The 17,311-nt window shown below is 30.4% G+C and overlaps 1 protein-coding gene across 2 annotated transcripts in view; it reads right to left on the minus strand.

Moving 5' to 3' along the window:
- LOC118185450 (ninein-like protein) overlaps nt 1-17,311 on the minus strand; it is a 212,267-nt gene that overhangs the window by 191,037 nt on the left and 3,919 nt on the right. For both annotated transcript variants that reach the window (XM_035355295.2, XM_035355296.2), the window contains exons 2-4: nt 14,500-14,681; nt 9,281-9,380; nt 6,929-7,104 (exon numbers count right to left, since the gene is read on the minus strand). In XM_035355295.2, the coding sequence (XP_035211186.1) occupies nt 6,929-7,104; nt 9,281-9,380; nt 14,500-14,679 (456 nt within the window). In that variant the 5' untranslated portion in view covers nt 14,680-14,681. The remainder of the gene's footprint in view (nt 1-6,928; nt 7,105-9,280; nt 9,381-14,499; nt 14,682-17,311) is intronic.

Raw genomic sequence — 17,311 nt, forward strand, 5'->3', positions numbered from 1 at the left:
TTCCTGCACTCAAATTGGACGACTTATCGAATAAGTCACTTACTTGAAGTAATTAAATTATGTGACGAACTAATCACAGAGTTTCATACTTTAACTAGAGTAAGTTTCGATTAAACCAAAGAATTTTTGGCCCCTGAACAATAAAAAGCCCGATATTGCATTAATTGCTCAGTGGGTTAAAGATGCTTGGAACGAAATACCCTCTGAAATGATTATAAAATCATTTAAAAAATGTTGTATTAGCAACGTACTAGATGGCACAGAAGATGATGCTGTTTTTGAAAGTGAAAATGATGACGAAGGATCTGGTAGTGATTGTAACAATACAGAGTTCGAGACTGAAAATATGTATGATGACGAGCCAATGACGACAGAAGAGTTCTATGAAATGTTTGGCGAATCTGACCATGAATCGGACGTTGAAGGATTTTGATTTTGTTTATTTACCAAGGTATTTTTTATCGTATATTTACTTTTTTTTTCTCAGATGATTTTGAATAAATGTAGTACTTTAAAAAATTTTTTTTTCTAAGTTTCTTGATCAATTTCGGAAGTGGGGGTCGACTTATACGCGGGTTTCTTATTTTCTACGAATTTTTTATGTCGAAGTGGGGGGGTCGACTTATACGCAGATATATACGGTATCTTCTTTGAGCAGCTGCTCTATTTTCATCTACAGGTTCAGATGGTCACTATGTGAAGTGGTCGATCAGAAAGAGTACCTGGTTTGAAAAAAGTCATTTGAGTACAATTGATATTTTGATTTTTGCGTGGCTCTGGGTGTACGAAGCGAACTCGAAAATCATGGTAAGTGAATATTTGCTTTTTGTAGTGCTTAAATGTATAACATGTTTTTCCTTTTTTATGTTATTGTTTGGTTTAAAATGTATTTTATTGAGATTATGTATTTTTTGTTTGCCATACTGTAGACTTTGGTGCTTCTTTGACTTTTTAAGTGAAAATATATTGATGTGTACATAGAAAAAGTAAAGGGAGTGCGCAATGCAAGTTTGTGCAATTCTGGGATTTTTTTTTAAGTGAAAATAGGTCAAAGTGTACCTGGATAAAGTTAAAAGAGTGCGCAATGCCATTTTTGTGCAATTCGAGGATTTTTTTTAGGTGAAAATAGGTCGATGTGTACATGGATAAAGTCAAAGGAGTGCGCAATGCCATTTTTGTGCAATTCGTGTGGTTTTTTCTTTAAGTGAAAATAAGTCAATGTGTACATGGATACCGAGTTTGTGCAATTGTTTGTCTTGTTATTTTGGATTTGTGTTTTTGAGCCAAAAATCGCTGCTTCGCAAGCCAAAATAACGAGTCAAAGAATTGCACAAAATCGGTATCTATGTACCACCAAAAATCGCCAAGTTTCGCCAAGGGGTGCCCTAAACTACACTTTTACCGGCAAAACATACAAGCATGATTTATTTCATATTCTTAAACACCAACAATAATGTACATGAACTGAACAAAACACAAATTTACTCAAAAAATTTAATTTTTTTTCTGAAAAATGCTTGAATTTCCTAAATAATACTGAAACAGGCAATAAAATTCGTTTCAATATTCCATGAAGTAAAATAGCAAAGTGCCTTATTTTACTCGGTAAAATAATCAAAAATCAAGCAATCTCTGTCCCATACTAGCACAATGGAATTCCACAGAGAGAACTCAAGCATAATGGACTCTATGGAATTTACCTATCATTTACCTATCATTTACCTATCACTTATAAAAATCCCTATCTTCTGGAGGATTTTAATACTAGCCCCACAAAAAAACAGGCCACCAATTAGATTTGGTGAAGACAGGTGTATTATATATGCATCAGTACTTAATCCTCCTACACAATGGAAGGCCGCTTAGCACAACTCATCTTGGAGGCAGTATGATGTTGCACCAGTACTATCTCCCAGGACAGGGTATTTTGCATGACTAAGCCTAACTTCCAAAAAAAAAAATTCATTAAAAATAATTTTTTCATCAACTGCTTTGATTTTTTTTTTTTTTTAACTAACAATAATATAATCGTAAATACAAAATATCAAGACTTTTTGAAAAAAAGAATTAATTAAAATCTAAATGCAAAATAAAATATTTGACTCATCTTTATTAAATAATGTACAAAACTTATCTATATCTGAACACATGTACAAAATAAATTATACATGATTCAATAATATAGCATAAATGATTCATCTGTAGTGAAACACAATTTGAGATTGAGCTTTTTAATTATTCCCATTACAATAATTAATCCCAGGAGTTCCCTTATTTTAGGCTCATTTAAAGGAGCAAACTTGGATTAGAGATGTTGATTTTGGAGAAGATGGATTTTCACTCATCTTTTGTTCATAGAAATTATTAGGTTCTGCAATGATAGTTCAACTGCCTCAGCCATAAACAGGAGCACAAACACACATGCACCCTTTGGACTGAACTATTCTTAAAATACAGTGAATAGACATGATTTATGTCATAGGGTCTGATCTTTTTCCCCTGTTTATTTCCTGGCATTCAAAGAACACAGACATAAGAAGACAGAAAATTACTTTTAAGTAATCTAAATTGATATGGTTATCATCATTTATAATTAGCCATTTTACTACATCGTATTTAATTTTGTGCATTTATTTATTTATACAGTTATACAAATACAAGTGTTTTTAAATTAATTTTGCTATATAAATATTTTCTTATAATAAAACTTAGTAAGTAAATTTCCTTGTAATATAACGGTAATTATAACTATTTAATTTCTATGTTTTGTTGTATTATTTTCATTATTGCATTACAATTAAAATGTAATAATGGCCAGTATTGGGATCCACCCCATCTAATAGTTTAATTATCATTATAATTAATTATATTATTTATACAATAATAAACAATCATTGCAATTATATTATAATTGATAAGTTAGCTAAGTTTTCCATTCTCAGCTTCCACGTCGCAAAATGTAATTACTTTTTGTTGCAATATCTTAGCACCACTATGAAATGCCTTGTTTTCACCAGCTAAATCTATTTTAAGGATAAAACAAGCTATCCCTAACACTCACATAAAAGATCCCAATATTGGCAAATATCAAGTTAAAATAAAATACGATCTAGGTAAATCCCACTTAATCAGGTTGGAAACCTATTGACCAGGGCTCACCAATAGCTGAGCAGTAAAATCGCTGAATACTGGTAGTTTGATTCGAGATTCGAATTTCACAAAAAGGCTGGCTGCATAGGCGTTTTCATAATTTTCCTTATGTGTAGGAGCCAGTTTCCCTTAGATGGTTCTCCATGAAAGCAACCCTTCCCTTAGGCAGATAGCCCATCAGCACTTTGCCTAATAAAACCAAAACTTATTGACCAGTTTCTTTTTTTTACTACAAAAAGAATACTTCCGCAAAAGAAAGAGTTACAAAAGAATACAGTTCCATGACTTTTAGTGTTTATCTTTAATAGTAAGCCATGAAATATGCATTATTTATATAAAATTCATAAATTGTAACATAAACATTTCAAAATTCTTCCCAGGCTGCAACCTGTGAGAATCTTATCATTTGTCTGTGCGAATATAATATATGCATATACATAAAATCCAAAGGCATGAATTACAATGATGAGAGCATCACTTGATGATATCGGGCTTTCCCTCTCTCAGTCCCATAAATTCCCTCTTTTCGGTGAAGAGAATACTTTTACATGACCTCTCACCTTGTGGCACATAACTAACACCCTTTTTGTACAATTCTATGTGTTTTGGTAGAATGCCAGTCAATGTTGCATTTGAGATGGTCAAACTACATTAGATCAAACATTCATTGGATCATCATCAAAAAAAAAATAGTGAAAAAGTCTATTTCATTCATTAAATTAAATTTACTGCTGCAATTTTCATAAATTCAAGGCTTGAAATTACTTAACAGATTGAATTCATAATGGAATACCCACTGTTGTACTATAGTAGTGTGAGGTTAAAGTAAAACAAGTTTTCAATTTAGTCTCCAGCAAAATTTCAGTATCCTAATCGCTATCCTCTAGTTGTTTCTATTTTCTCGTCATTATTAGAATAGTCACTTACTTAGGCTCATTTACATTAGAGTATACTCTACTTAATTTAAAAGTCTCTTCCTCTTAGACATCGCAATCATACTTTTATTCTCTTAATTAGTACAAAAAACTTATGTTACAAAAAACTTATGACTATCTAAAGAAGACGCAAATTGAATACAAACCAGAATTCCTAAAATCACAGCTCCACTACTAATCTCACCCCCCCCCAACTTTTTTTTTTAAAGATCTGAAACTATCCGATGTTTACATCATGTGAAGCCTCAGTTGCCCTCAGAATTTGAAAGTACTTTATGGACACAAGGTCAGCAATGATTAGGTTCAAATAAACTAACTGTAGTAGATACTACATGCCATCAGTGGTTCAAAAAATTCTAAAAGAATGTGTATATTTAAAAATGCATTAGTGACATTCAGGACTCCTGCATATATGACCCACCCATCTCTAAAGGATTTTCAATTCAGCAACATGCCATTGTGAAGAGGTTAATAACACCAAACATCTTCTTCAGTTGCATTACAGCCTATCACAGGCCAAAGCCATCTCAACAAGCTTCCTCAAACAGATCCAATTAGTCAATATGGTCTGCTAACAACAGATTTTTAGAGTCCTGAGATTTGCCTCCACAAAGTCTATCCATCTTGTGAGAGATCTTCCTCTTTTCCTGGTACCTTCTACATTAGCAAAGGTCACCTTTTTAACAGAGTCCAAGCTATCCTATCTAAAAATATGTCCCAGCTACCTGATGCAATAAGATTTGATGACTCAGATAATATTAGGTTGTTTGTATCTTCCATATATTTCATGGTTAACACAATTCTCCATCTATTACTTTCTCTAATTGGAGCATATATTTTTCACAATATTTTTCTTTCAAAAATTAGAAGTCTTTCTTTATCTGTTTTTTGTTAATGGCCAACATTCACTACCATACAATATGATAGGTCTAATAAGAGTTTTATAAAGATTTTTGTCTTGAAGTTTAATACTTTAAACATTAAAAAATTCTTTAAACCACTATAACATCTATTAGCTCTAAATAATCCATTAATTTCAACTTCAATATTATTATCAGCAGAGATGATAGTACTGAGATACATAAATTGAGAAAAGCTCTCGAAAGTATGACTTTATAAGTAGGGGGAAGGGATTATGTACTCTACTTGTTGTACTTTGTTTTGCACTCATTAATGGTATCCAATGAGCACCAAACTAATGATAGTAGTTAAAAGGAAATAATTTTTCTCAGTAAGATGGTGAGGCCCATAATCACTACATGATCAGAATTCTCATGCTGTAAACAGCATACTGAAAGAACTGTTACATAATACTAATTTATTTCTATTTATTAAACAATATGCTGCATGCATAAAAACTGTTCTGCATTTGAAGTAATCTCACCATATAGAGTTATTCAAACATAATAATTTCTAAACAAGTTACGCATTCACAAATAAAGGTTAATTATCAATATGATATACAGAGGCTGTTCACACATTTTTTAGATGATGTATATTGTATTCATAAAACTAAATTACATAAAATTCTTATGTTTTAAATGTTCTATTTGACATCCTGTATTCTGAACTATCTTTCGACACTGCAATTTCCAGGATAATAATGCCTTTTGAAGTGGCAGAAGAGGTATTCTATCCCATTCCTCCCAAACAGCTTTCCAGAGTCCTGTTAGGGTTTTGGGACAATGTTTGGATAATGCAGTTTTTAAAAGTCCGAAAGCACAAAAATCCATAGGTGACACATTGGGAGATTTAGTAGGGATATCAGTGAAGAGTATGGCCTTGATACCAGATTTTTTTTCCATTTCTTTTAGGAAATTTACAGTGGATTTTGATGTGTGACTGCTAGCTTTGTCCTGATGGAGTCTCACAGACTGATGGCACTGTGGGTAAAGCGATGGTATTTCATTCAGAAAAATTGGCGATAAAATATGTTCCTGATAGTATTTGGAGTTAATCTTGACATTTTTTTTTTGCACTCTCTTTATTTTTAACTTGCCATTATAAGAAAAACCAGCAACAATCATGAATCCCTTAGAAAAACTTTCTTTCGATTCTTTGAACCATGTACTTAAATTTTTTTTCTCCCCTTTTATAATAATAATTGGCTCTTTTTATTGTTACAATCATTTAAATACACCCATGCTTCATCTACTGTGACAATTGTTTTCCGTTTTTCTTTGGATAAGTGTTTCTCATATAAAATTCTGCAGCGTGTCCTGCGTTGAGCGATATGCTTTGGAAGAAGACGATGCACATTGTGTTTTTTCGCTTTCTTAAGTTTTAAATCAACGTTTATCATTTTGTTTACAGTGGACACCAAGCATTTTAATGATTTTGCCACTGTCCTTTGACTAAGGGGATTTTCTTCTAACATTAAACAACGTACCTTTGCAATAGTCGAAGATGTCCATTTCTTCCTTGTACACTTGTTTGAAATTTTTGTCCCACTTGAGGCTCCAATTTGACATATGTTTCCTTTCTTGTTGATGATATTACCTATCGACGCTTTAGATATCACAAAACCATGACTCTCACATCGTTTTTGGATAACGGAGTATGCATATTTCTCTTCGGAAAGAGCGTAAATGTAGCCTTCGAACCACTGCTTTGTTAAATTTGCCATTTTGAATAAAAACAAAACTTTCAAGCCACAGACAATAATTTTGACTTTTAAAAACATAGTACATTTGCAATTACTTCTTTTGAAGCAAACAATTTATTATTACCGCTTACCAAAATTGTCTAAAAAATGTGCGAACAACCTCTGTATCATTTATAAGATGCAATAAGTAAAATCCTATGGATTAATATTCTGTGATATACATTCATATAATACTTACTCCAGGAGAAGGTTTTGAAATTCTATCTGTAGATGAAGAAGTCTGATCAATAGAATTCTGTGGACTTAAAATAGGAGAGGAAGTCATGGAACTGTCATCATCAACTATTGAAGCAGGTCTAGAACGACGGCCATATTTCTTTCGCCCTAATGTAAATTTTGGTGACACTTCACGATCTAGCAAAAAGTCAATCTTTTAATAAAAATTATACATTTTTAAATATAATACAAACAAATATGCAATAATATATAAAAAATGCAAAATAATTTAGGTACATATACTTAATAAGAAAGATCACATATAAATGACAAAGATTTAGAAACTGGAATACAACTTAGAAATATGGTTTTTTCTTTAAGTTTACTGAATTAAAATTAAAAGTCACTGTTTTTATGAGATTGCAAGCACTTTCAGAATAACTGCAGCACACAGATGGGTTAAAAATCTGCAGTAAAGACTGCTGTAAGAAGAGGGTTAACATTTAAATTAAAGAAAAGTGCTCAGGAGGCAGCACATGCAGTTATATGAAAACATCAACTTTACAACAAAAATATGATGTTAGTAATAAAAAGTTTTTTAATAACTTTAGTGACTTCAAATGATAATGAATAATCTTCCTTTACATTATGCTGAAGGAATACCTTTTTATATAGTATTTCTAAAGTATTCTGAAATGTTCAGCTTCTATTTTGTTTCTAAAGTGTGTTTTCGTTTTTGCAATATTTTGGAACAGCATACAATAAAATATTTTCAAAGTTACAAGATGCTGGCATGACTTTACTTGAAAATGGATAAATAATGGCAATGTAGGATCAAAAATCATAAATCAGTTATGATATCTTGCTTTTATATGCTTAAGGCCTATCAAAATACATCTGCTTTTATCATTGAAATGTATTTTTTTCTAAATTTATTTTAATTCTTTAAGTTAAGAAAAAATCAACAACTCTAAAAGAGAAAATAAGGATTTTTACTAAAATAAATATAAAATTTCAGTTTTAAAATGTACTTGTAAAGGCAAAAAACATGCACGGAACTGTTACTTGGAATCACACTTATAACATCTAAAAGTGAATACAATTGCAAAGTAGTCTTTCAGATGATGTTGCTAATCCCCTTCCCTTCTATCCATTTCTAAAATTTATTTTGAGAACTGGAGAGACCAAAATTTATTTTGAGATTTATTTCTCAAAGACATTCTCCCCAATAAAACAATAAACAGAAACAAAAATATATATATCATTATGTTGATAGACATACGTGATGTCACAAGCAATCATTAATCTTCAATAAACCAATTTTTTTTAAACATTTATCCAGTTTTTAAGAAGAATGGGTATAAGTTAATCACTATTTATCTGTCTTTCCCTCCTATTTTGAAAAAACAAATGAGTTATGGAACATTCCTCATATTACATTTTGAAAACAGTCAAAACACTGCTCATGTTTTATTTTTCTCCAATTTTCAAAAAAAAAATTACATTTAGATTAGGCTTTATTTGATTACGGCAAAGCACATGAAGGCTATCTGCTTAAGGGGAGGGATGCCTTCAGAGGCCTTTCTACAAAAACTGGTTCTTATTATGAGAAACTTATAATGAGAACTGTTTGTTACATATGAGAAAAAGCACAAAAATCAACCATGCAGCCAGCCTGTTCATTTGGGTTGACCAGGTTGACTACTAGTATCCAGCAAATCACTTGGCCACTTGTGAGGCTATTAACATTTATACACATCTTTCTTATGACACATGAGTAAAGCATTGAAAAAGCATAAGACATAAACTAAACGCTTTGAAAAATTATACTGATTGCTAGTTATCTTGTGACAGTAAATAAGATTCTACTAGTCGAAAAAATTATATTTGGTATTAAATAAAAAGCATCATATCTTTTTTTCAAAACTAAATAAATTAGAAAAAAAAATTTCCATGAAATATTGAAAACTTGTGAACAAACAATACAAAAAAATTTCATAAAACTGAAAATTGTGAAGGGATGAAATATGTGGAATTTATAAATTCATGAGATCATAGTTTTGAAGTGTGCTTTTAAAAATAACAAACCTCACTGGCAGGGAAAGAAATCTGCTACTTATATCTGATATTATTTCATTGTAAATTATCGCCACATAATTATTCAAGATGTTGCAGTAATAATATCTTTTTAATATATAATAAAATATAAACTAATAAATTGCTTATCTAAATTACATATTTATTTAAAATTTACAAGCATAAAAAGGTTTCCAATTTATTAGCATTTCAAAGAAATTAGAAAAAGTAATATTTTTAAAAAACACACACAGAAAAAGGAAATATTTAAATACATTACATTAAAACTTTCAAATACCTGCAGCATCATCACTTTTACAGCTTTCAGTAATTTCATCATTTGGAATGGCTTGAGTTAAAATTGCTACAAAGCATTCTTTGAAATCTTCAAATTTGACCTATAAATATTCAGAGGATAGATTAATGAAGGAAATTATAAAGAAAAAATAATCAAACTACATATTATTGCCAATTAATTATATATTTTAATAAAACCCGGTTAATATAACTAATACCTTAATACAAAAGCAAATTTCTGGAAACTATGCATTGCATTTACACTAATCTGCCTGTACACTGATCTAAACAAAATTACAAATAAATTCTGGACACATATCAATAGCAGGAAATGCAAAATTAACCATCATTTAGATTCATAACCATATTAAGAAATTTACAATAATTGCATAACACATAATGAAATAATGGTTAAAATTTTTCAAACATTCAAAATTAATTTAAATGAACTATTTTCCTTCTTCTGTAGAGAGCTGTAAATGTCTTTTGCCAAGACAATGAAAATGTCTTATGTAATCATGATATATTATACAAATGTGAAAACCTTTCTCATGCAAAGAAACAATTTCTCAATGCAATCACTCTTGCTGAATGTAACAGATGCTAAATCAAAAGCAAAATGAAAACTGACGAAATGCAGAAAACTTACGTTCACTTTAAATAACAATAGAGATAAAATGAAAAGAAAAATGTATTCCTTTCAAACTACTTCCATTGATTTAATTATAAAAAGTTCCAAAATGTTTATACAGAAGATTATTTTTTATAATAAAAATTACAAATTAATATTCAAAATATGGTACACAATAATTTTCTTCCACATTTCTTCCCAAAACATAATTTTGCTTTTTTTTATTTCAAGTATTGTTACATACTTGAAATGAATTGAATACTTGAATGAATCTTCCTGCCTAGATTGCATATTCAAGGGTGTTACTTTGGTAGACGGTTGCACGGATTTTGGCAATTTTTTGGCGATTTTTCTTTTGCCGAGTAATACGACTTATGCTAAACCCATTGCTGGATAAGTTATTTATGGTAACCGATACTTTGTGGTCATTTTATTTAAAAAACTAGCAGCTTCGCTGCCAGCCTTCGTCTGGCTTTTAAATGTACCAGAAAAATGGCTGAAGGGAACAAAAACATTAAAGTTAAAAACTGCGTAGAATTTTATTCTGCAGAACAACTTCATAAAAAAGTTATTATGTATAACAAAATTACAATGAAATAAGCAATATCCCTTAATACAAATATTAATTATCCAAATAAATAAATTAACCAACTTCCCTTTGAAAATTCTTAAGAACTCAAATGGTATAAAGGAGGTTAAGAACTTTGTTTCCTAAAAAAAAAAATCACTCAAAACAGTTCAATATCTTAAAAACAGTGAAATGAGCAATACATAACATAAAAGAATACAAAAAAAAAAAAAAAAAATTCAGAAAAGCAAAGTATAATTAATGATATTTTATCTTATATTTTCAAGAGAAAAAAATTAAAATTGAATAAGCTATATCCCTTAATACAAATATTAATTATCCTAATAAAAATTAACCAACTTTCCGTTGAAGGAAAAAAATCATTCAAAACTTTTCAATATCTTACAAACAGTGAAATAAGTAAAAAATAACATGAAAGCAACTCAAAAAACATAAAATTCCGCGCAGAATTTTACTCTGAAGAAAAATTTTATAAAAAAAAATATAATAATAATAATAAAATAAAATAAATAAAAAAATTTATTATATATACATATAAAAATGACAATAAAATATGCCAGCCTCTTAAAACAGTGACATAAGAAATACAATGAAAAATTGTTGACAAACCCATATTTCTAAAAGCATGAAACTATTCAAAATAATGCGGTTTCATCAAAAATCTATCAACAATAAGACACGAAAATTGTTGCCACAATCACATTTTTAAAGATGTGAGATGTGAGAAGTGTACTCGGAAGCTTCATTTAAAAAATTTTTAAAAAATACAAAATATTATCATTTTTCAAAAATTCTTTTTGTAAAAGCAGTCGCAAGGATGAAAGTTTAATGTGTCCAAAAATCAAAGAAAAAAAAAACTGTACATTTTTAAAAATAAACTTTTTTAGAAAAAATCCCATTGATCCATTAGCTTCCTTTGTTAAATAAATTCGTATTTAATCGATTTATTGAAACACGAAATTTATTTTAAATTCATAAAATACCTGAGTGCCTACGTTTCATGACGATGTGAAAATGGAGTGTGTAGAGTAAAATCTCGCTTTCCTATAGCCCATTATGTCTGAAAATGATGCAATTTCATCACAAAACATAAAAAAAATTTGAATTCGAATTTCGAAAAAATCGCTTTGAGGTGCACTGGCTGTTGTCTAGATGCACCTATGTATCAAATTTCGTAACCGTGGGTCTATTAGCTTACGCGCAGCGCGAACGAAAGACACACACAGACAGACTCTTTCTTTTATTATATGTAGAGATAATGCATTTTATTATGCATAAATTCCGTGTTTTAAATATTATTTATGGCTTCTAAATATTAAAAATCAATTTAATTTTGCATTTTTATTTGAAATTAAAATTTTATTTTTTATGATATTTTATGAAATTTTATGTTGTGGATGATGTAATCAATGATGTCACTTTACTTTAAACATGGACCTTTATAAGAGATAGACTAACCCAGTGGGCCGGGTGCGCGTCACCGACATGTCGGCAAGAAAGAGTAGGGACGATCTGGTTTACGTTAACACTGAAACCTATGGCGTTTGTATCACATAACTCTTTTTAATTATTAAATGTGATATGTTATATAGTGATGAGATTATGAAAGCCACAGTTTTTTCCAAACAGGATTTAATATATCTCATTGAAGCACTTTTTACTGCATTTCGTGCACTTTTTCACGCATAATTTGTGTACAAACATCTTTACTTTGGTAAAACGGTAAAAACTCTAAGCACAAAATTTATGAACTTAATTTTGCATACAAATAACATAAAATTAAATAAGATTGATAGTACATGAAGCTTCGAAACAAATAAAGCAAAATTAAACAAGATCTGATATATATATTTTTTTAATTTTAAGAGCATTTACACGCAGTGGTTTATAAAATTATTATAACATTACAAGACGATCATTTATTTGATCATATGATTATTAATTATTAACATCATATGATGATTATTTATTTTAATAATTCATAAAATTTGCATGATTATTTATTTTAATAATTCATTAATTCATTTTCTCAGTGTAATGAAAATAAATAAATAAATAAAATCTGGAAGCACTTAGATTTTATGTTACGCTCAAAGGGACATTTTTTAACGCTTTGTGTGTTACCTCTATTTATTGAATATTATGTTCTTCGCACGTAAACAACACAAAATTCAATTCAACAGCAGTATCACAAAATATTTGAAAACAGCATATCTTCAGAACTTCCACGCTGGAGATAAAAATGTTATTTTCCACACAGTGTTGCCATTGCTTGCTTTGAACTCATTGAGTTTCTTAATCAATAATTCATTAAAGTTTTACAAAATATGAAATGGATTAAAACAAATTCGAAATTCGGCTGTTCGGGTGGAGGATTACATTGTTCAAAATTTGATGGCTCTAAATACCGTTGTTTTTCCACAATGCGAGAAACATACATGTATTCATGCAGATTATTTATTATTAAATTTCTTTAAATATAATACAAGGCGATAATATTTGGTGGCAACAATTTGCAAATTGAAACAGACGTTTATAATGAAACAGAGCAAAATGCCGTTTTGAAACTAATAGCCTTTCTCGACTATCACCCCTTTGGGCTAATAAATTAAAATCACAGTAAATAAAAAAATCTTGTGCAGAATTAGAATTAAATTAAAAAAATAATCACTATAAAATGTTAGCACAATCAATTATTACAGTTTACAATTTTGACATTACAATAAATGTATAAAAATTATTAAGGTGTTAAAAGTGTTTATCACTATGATGTATTGTGAAATATAATTGAAATAAAACTCCTTTATATAAAATTCGCCTAAATTTAAAACATTATTACCTAATTAAAAAAATAGGTACTTCTTTTATAGTGGTGTAACAACAGGACACCCGTGTCGGGTAAAAGAAAGACAGGTTGTCTTTTAAATTATTTATTTGATAAACTAAAATAGATTTCTTGATTAAAACATAAAAATAAACTGATCATTACAGCCCTAAATCATACAATATCCGCTAACGCAGATTGGATGCAAAAAAAAACGTCCTTTTTACTGTAGTTACAGCATAAAAAAAAAAACTATTGTTCTACAGAAACCACTGGCGTGGTTTAGAACGCAAAAGATGCGTCCTGTCACCTCAAAATCACATGAAGAACTCTTTTACACAAAGATTTCACTCGTTTTGTTATCTGCGAGGAGAAACATAATTAGTTCCTTGTGTCCGGAAACTCCCAGAGGGTTTTATCTGCAGTCCTGCTTTTTGCAGGTATGGTCCATTTTGTCCGCAAACAAACAGGAAGTTATAATTCAGCACCTGTGCCCATGGGAGTGCTAGTAGCTATATCGTCACAGTGGCTTTAGCAAGAAATGGAAGCTGGCATATTTCCAACCCTGATGAGAAACAATCTACACATGTGCACATAGTTTACATTTCACATATAAAAGCAATTTATCATTTAGCAGTTGGAAATTTTCTCAGATTTTATTTTTAAATACTTAATAAGCTCAATATTTTCATTATTCATTGATGAAAAAAGATGCCATAGTCCTAACGATGTGTCATGATAATGTGTTTAATGAATTATTAGCAGCAACTGCCGAATAGTGGAAACCTGAAAATGTATGTTTAAAATTAATTTTGGATATGTTTCTATAGATTGTTTATTTTAAATAAACTCCTTAAAAAGAATAGATTGTTTATTTTAAATAAACTCCTTACAAATATGTGTAAAATAATAAATACAAATTTATATAAAATTGATTCCACATGTGTATAATATATAAATTATGTACTGTAGACAATAAATGCACTGCTTGCATGTATAGGCAACCAACTGTTTCTCATCAAGGTTGTAACACACCAATATCCATTCCTTACTACGCCTGTTTTAACATAGAAGCACAAAAACACATTTTTAATTTCTGCATATTGTAACATTTTAGCACTTATTTTAAGCATAAAAATGTAAACTACATTTTTTAATGTTTTATAAAGGTCATACTTCAAAGTCACTTTCAAGAAGATGATGAACCAAAAAATTTGCATGTTCAGCAAGATGTAACTTTTCACATAGATTGTGCAATTCTGTCTCGTTCAGACGTCCACTTCCAGTAGTATCACAGCTATCAAATACTTCCTTCAGCTGTGACACATATGTATCTTTACTTTCAGATTCATCCATTACTGCAATGCAAAATTAATATTATATATATATATATATATATGCATTTTATATTAATAAATGGATATTTAAATGCCATATGATTCCTTTAGTCAATTATAAAATGATCTGAGTGTCATTTGGAGCAGAGGTCATTTCTTTCATCTATACTGGTTCAGCATGATTAAAAAATATCTGGCAGAAATACACAAGCACATTTTGTAATGGAATGCATAGAATGCATATGCAAAATGGAAAGTAAAGGGTATGGCAATTATATGAAATAGCAGGTAAATAGCAGTTAAGAGGTAAAGGGTACGGTTGAGCAATAGTTAAAATGTTCCCTTTGTATGTAAACCATCATTCAACTTTGCGGATTTTGAGCAGTATAATTTGACACATGAATGCAAAGCTCAACGACATGCATTTTATCCAGGGGCTGCAAATGGTAAAACAGTAGTTGGTCAACTGCTCTATTTCCATTAGCAGCCTCTGCTCCAGAATCATTCTCTTTGACCAGCAGTTCCATTTTAGTGACAAGCCCATAGATAAAAATGCTAGTCAGCATGTTCCATCTTCACATAGTGATATATACTGCTCAACATTCACAAAAAGAATAACATTTTACACTAGAGGATACTTTTTTCTATTGCTCAACAGCAGTAGTACAAGTAACAGCAACCCCTGTACCACCCATTTCACCACACACATTCCATTACAAAAATTGCTACTTTCTTTTCATGTATAATGACTTCTTTATACATGAAAACTTCTGCCAGCTTTTAATGTATCCAGTTTCGGGTTGGTTGTATATTGGAAGAAATGGAATCAAAGTAGAAAGTGAGACAGCCATGTTCTAATTATAATTAAGAAAATACCATTTGTTCATGATCTTTTGAAGAACTCTGAAATTTCAGGGCTAAGCTCATAATGCCCGGAGGGTTAAAAAAAGAAAGCTTTCTCAAAAAAAGGTAAAAGTTTTATTACCAATGTTTATTGTTTTTTATTTTAATGATTTTTCTTTTTATTTAATTCTTAGTATGCTGCTATTTCGACAATGGCTGCTATCTTTAACAAATTAGCTTTGAGAAAAATTAGTCACCAACGATATTGAGAATGATCTTCAATGTCACTGATGAGTGGGGGTGCAGATAATTAGAAAGTTCTAAAAAACTGGAAAAGTTTGATAATATTTTCAACCTGCAACAGATTTCATGGTTAGAGTAGACTTTAAGGTACCCCTTGTATTATGGCGAAGTTGTTTCATTTATCGCCAAGTTGTTGTTTCATTTATGGTAGCCTGACGTAATCGGGTGCATGATTCTGAGAAATTTTGAATCATGGGATGCTTTGTAAGCGTTTTTGTAGTGTGTGTTAAAACCGTTTAGATGGATTTGAATGAGTTTGTAGGAAGAAAGGCTCAGATGGTCACTATATAAAGTGGTCGATCAGAAAGAGTACCTGGTTTGAAAAAAGTCATTTGAGTATGATTGATATTTTGATTTTTGCATGGCTCTGGGTGTACGAAGCGAACTTCGTACACCCACAGTTGTTGTTTCATTTATCGCTAAGTTGCTGTTTCATTTATGATAACCTGACGTAATCGGGTGCATGATTCTGGGAAATTTTGAATCATGGAATGTTTTGTAAACGTTTTTATGGTGTATGCTAAAACCGTTTAGATGAACTTGAATGAGTTTGTCAGAAGAAAGGCTCAGATGGTCACTATGTGAAGTGGTCGATCAGAAAGAGTACCTGGTTTGAAAAAAGCATTTGATTATGATTGATATTTTGATTTTTGCATGGCTCTGGGTGTACGAAGCGAACTCGAAAATCATGGTAAGTGAATATTTGCTTTTTGTAGTGCTTAAATGTATAACATGTTTTTCCTTTTTGTAAGCGCATAATGTATAACATGTCCAGGATGTTTTGTAAGCGCTTTTGTGGTGTGTGTTGGTTTTATTGTTTAGATGGTAGAATGGCTGAGTTTCTGTATGATTTGAAACGAAAAGGGAAAAGAGCGTTAATTGACTGGTGTGTAAATGAAGGTTTACTTAGTAGCGATTATAGGTGTCCTTTATGTAGGAAGGATATGCGTGTAATCGAACGTAAAAACTGTTTAGATGGATTTCAATGGGTTTGTAGGAAGAAAGGTTCAGATGTGACAATGCCAATATACAAATTCGAGTTCAGATAATTTTAGGAAGTTTTTGGATGCTGTTACGGAATTTTGTGTGCCACAGACTAAAGACGAAGGAGCTTCTAAATAGAGTAAGTGGATATTTGCTTTATGTAGTGCTTAAATGTATAACATGTTTTTCCTTTTTTATGTTATTGTTTGGTTTAAAATGTAGTTTATTGAGATTATGTATTTTTTGTTTGCCTGTATTGTAGAATTGGGTGCTCTTTTGACTTTTTAAGTGAAAATATATCAATGTGTACATGGACAAACTGAAGGAAGTGCACAATGCAAGTTTGTGCAATTCTTGGATTTTTTTTAGGTGAAAATAGGTCTACGTGTACATGGATAAAGTGAAGGGGAGTGTGCAATGCCATTTTTATGCAATTTGAGGATTTTTTTAAGTGAAAATAAGTCAATGCGTACATGGATACCGAGCTTGTGCAATTTTTTGTGTTGTTATTTTCGCTTTGT

This window comes from Stegodyphus dumicola, chromosome 1 (genome assembly GCF_044657685.1).
Source record: "Stegodyphus dumicola isolate Sdum_Otavi_A_Nest chromosome 1, ASM4465768v1".
In the NCBI taxonomy this organism is placed as follows: Eukaryota; Metazoa; Arthropoda; class Arachnida; order Araneae; family Eresidae; genus Stegodyphus; species Stegodyphus dumicola.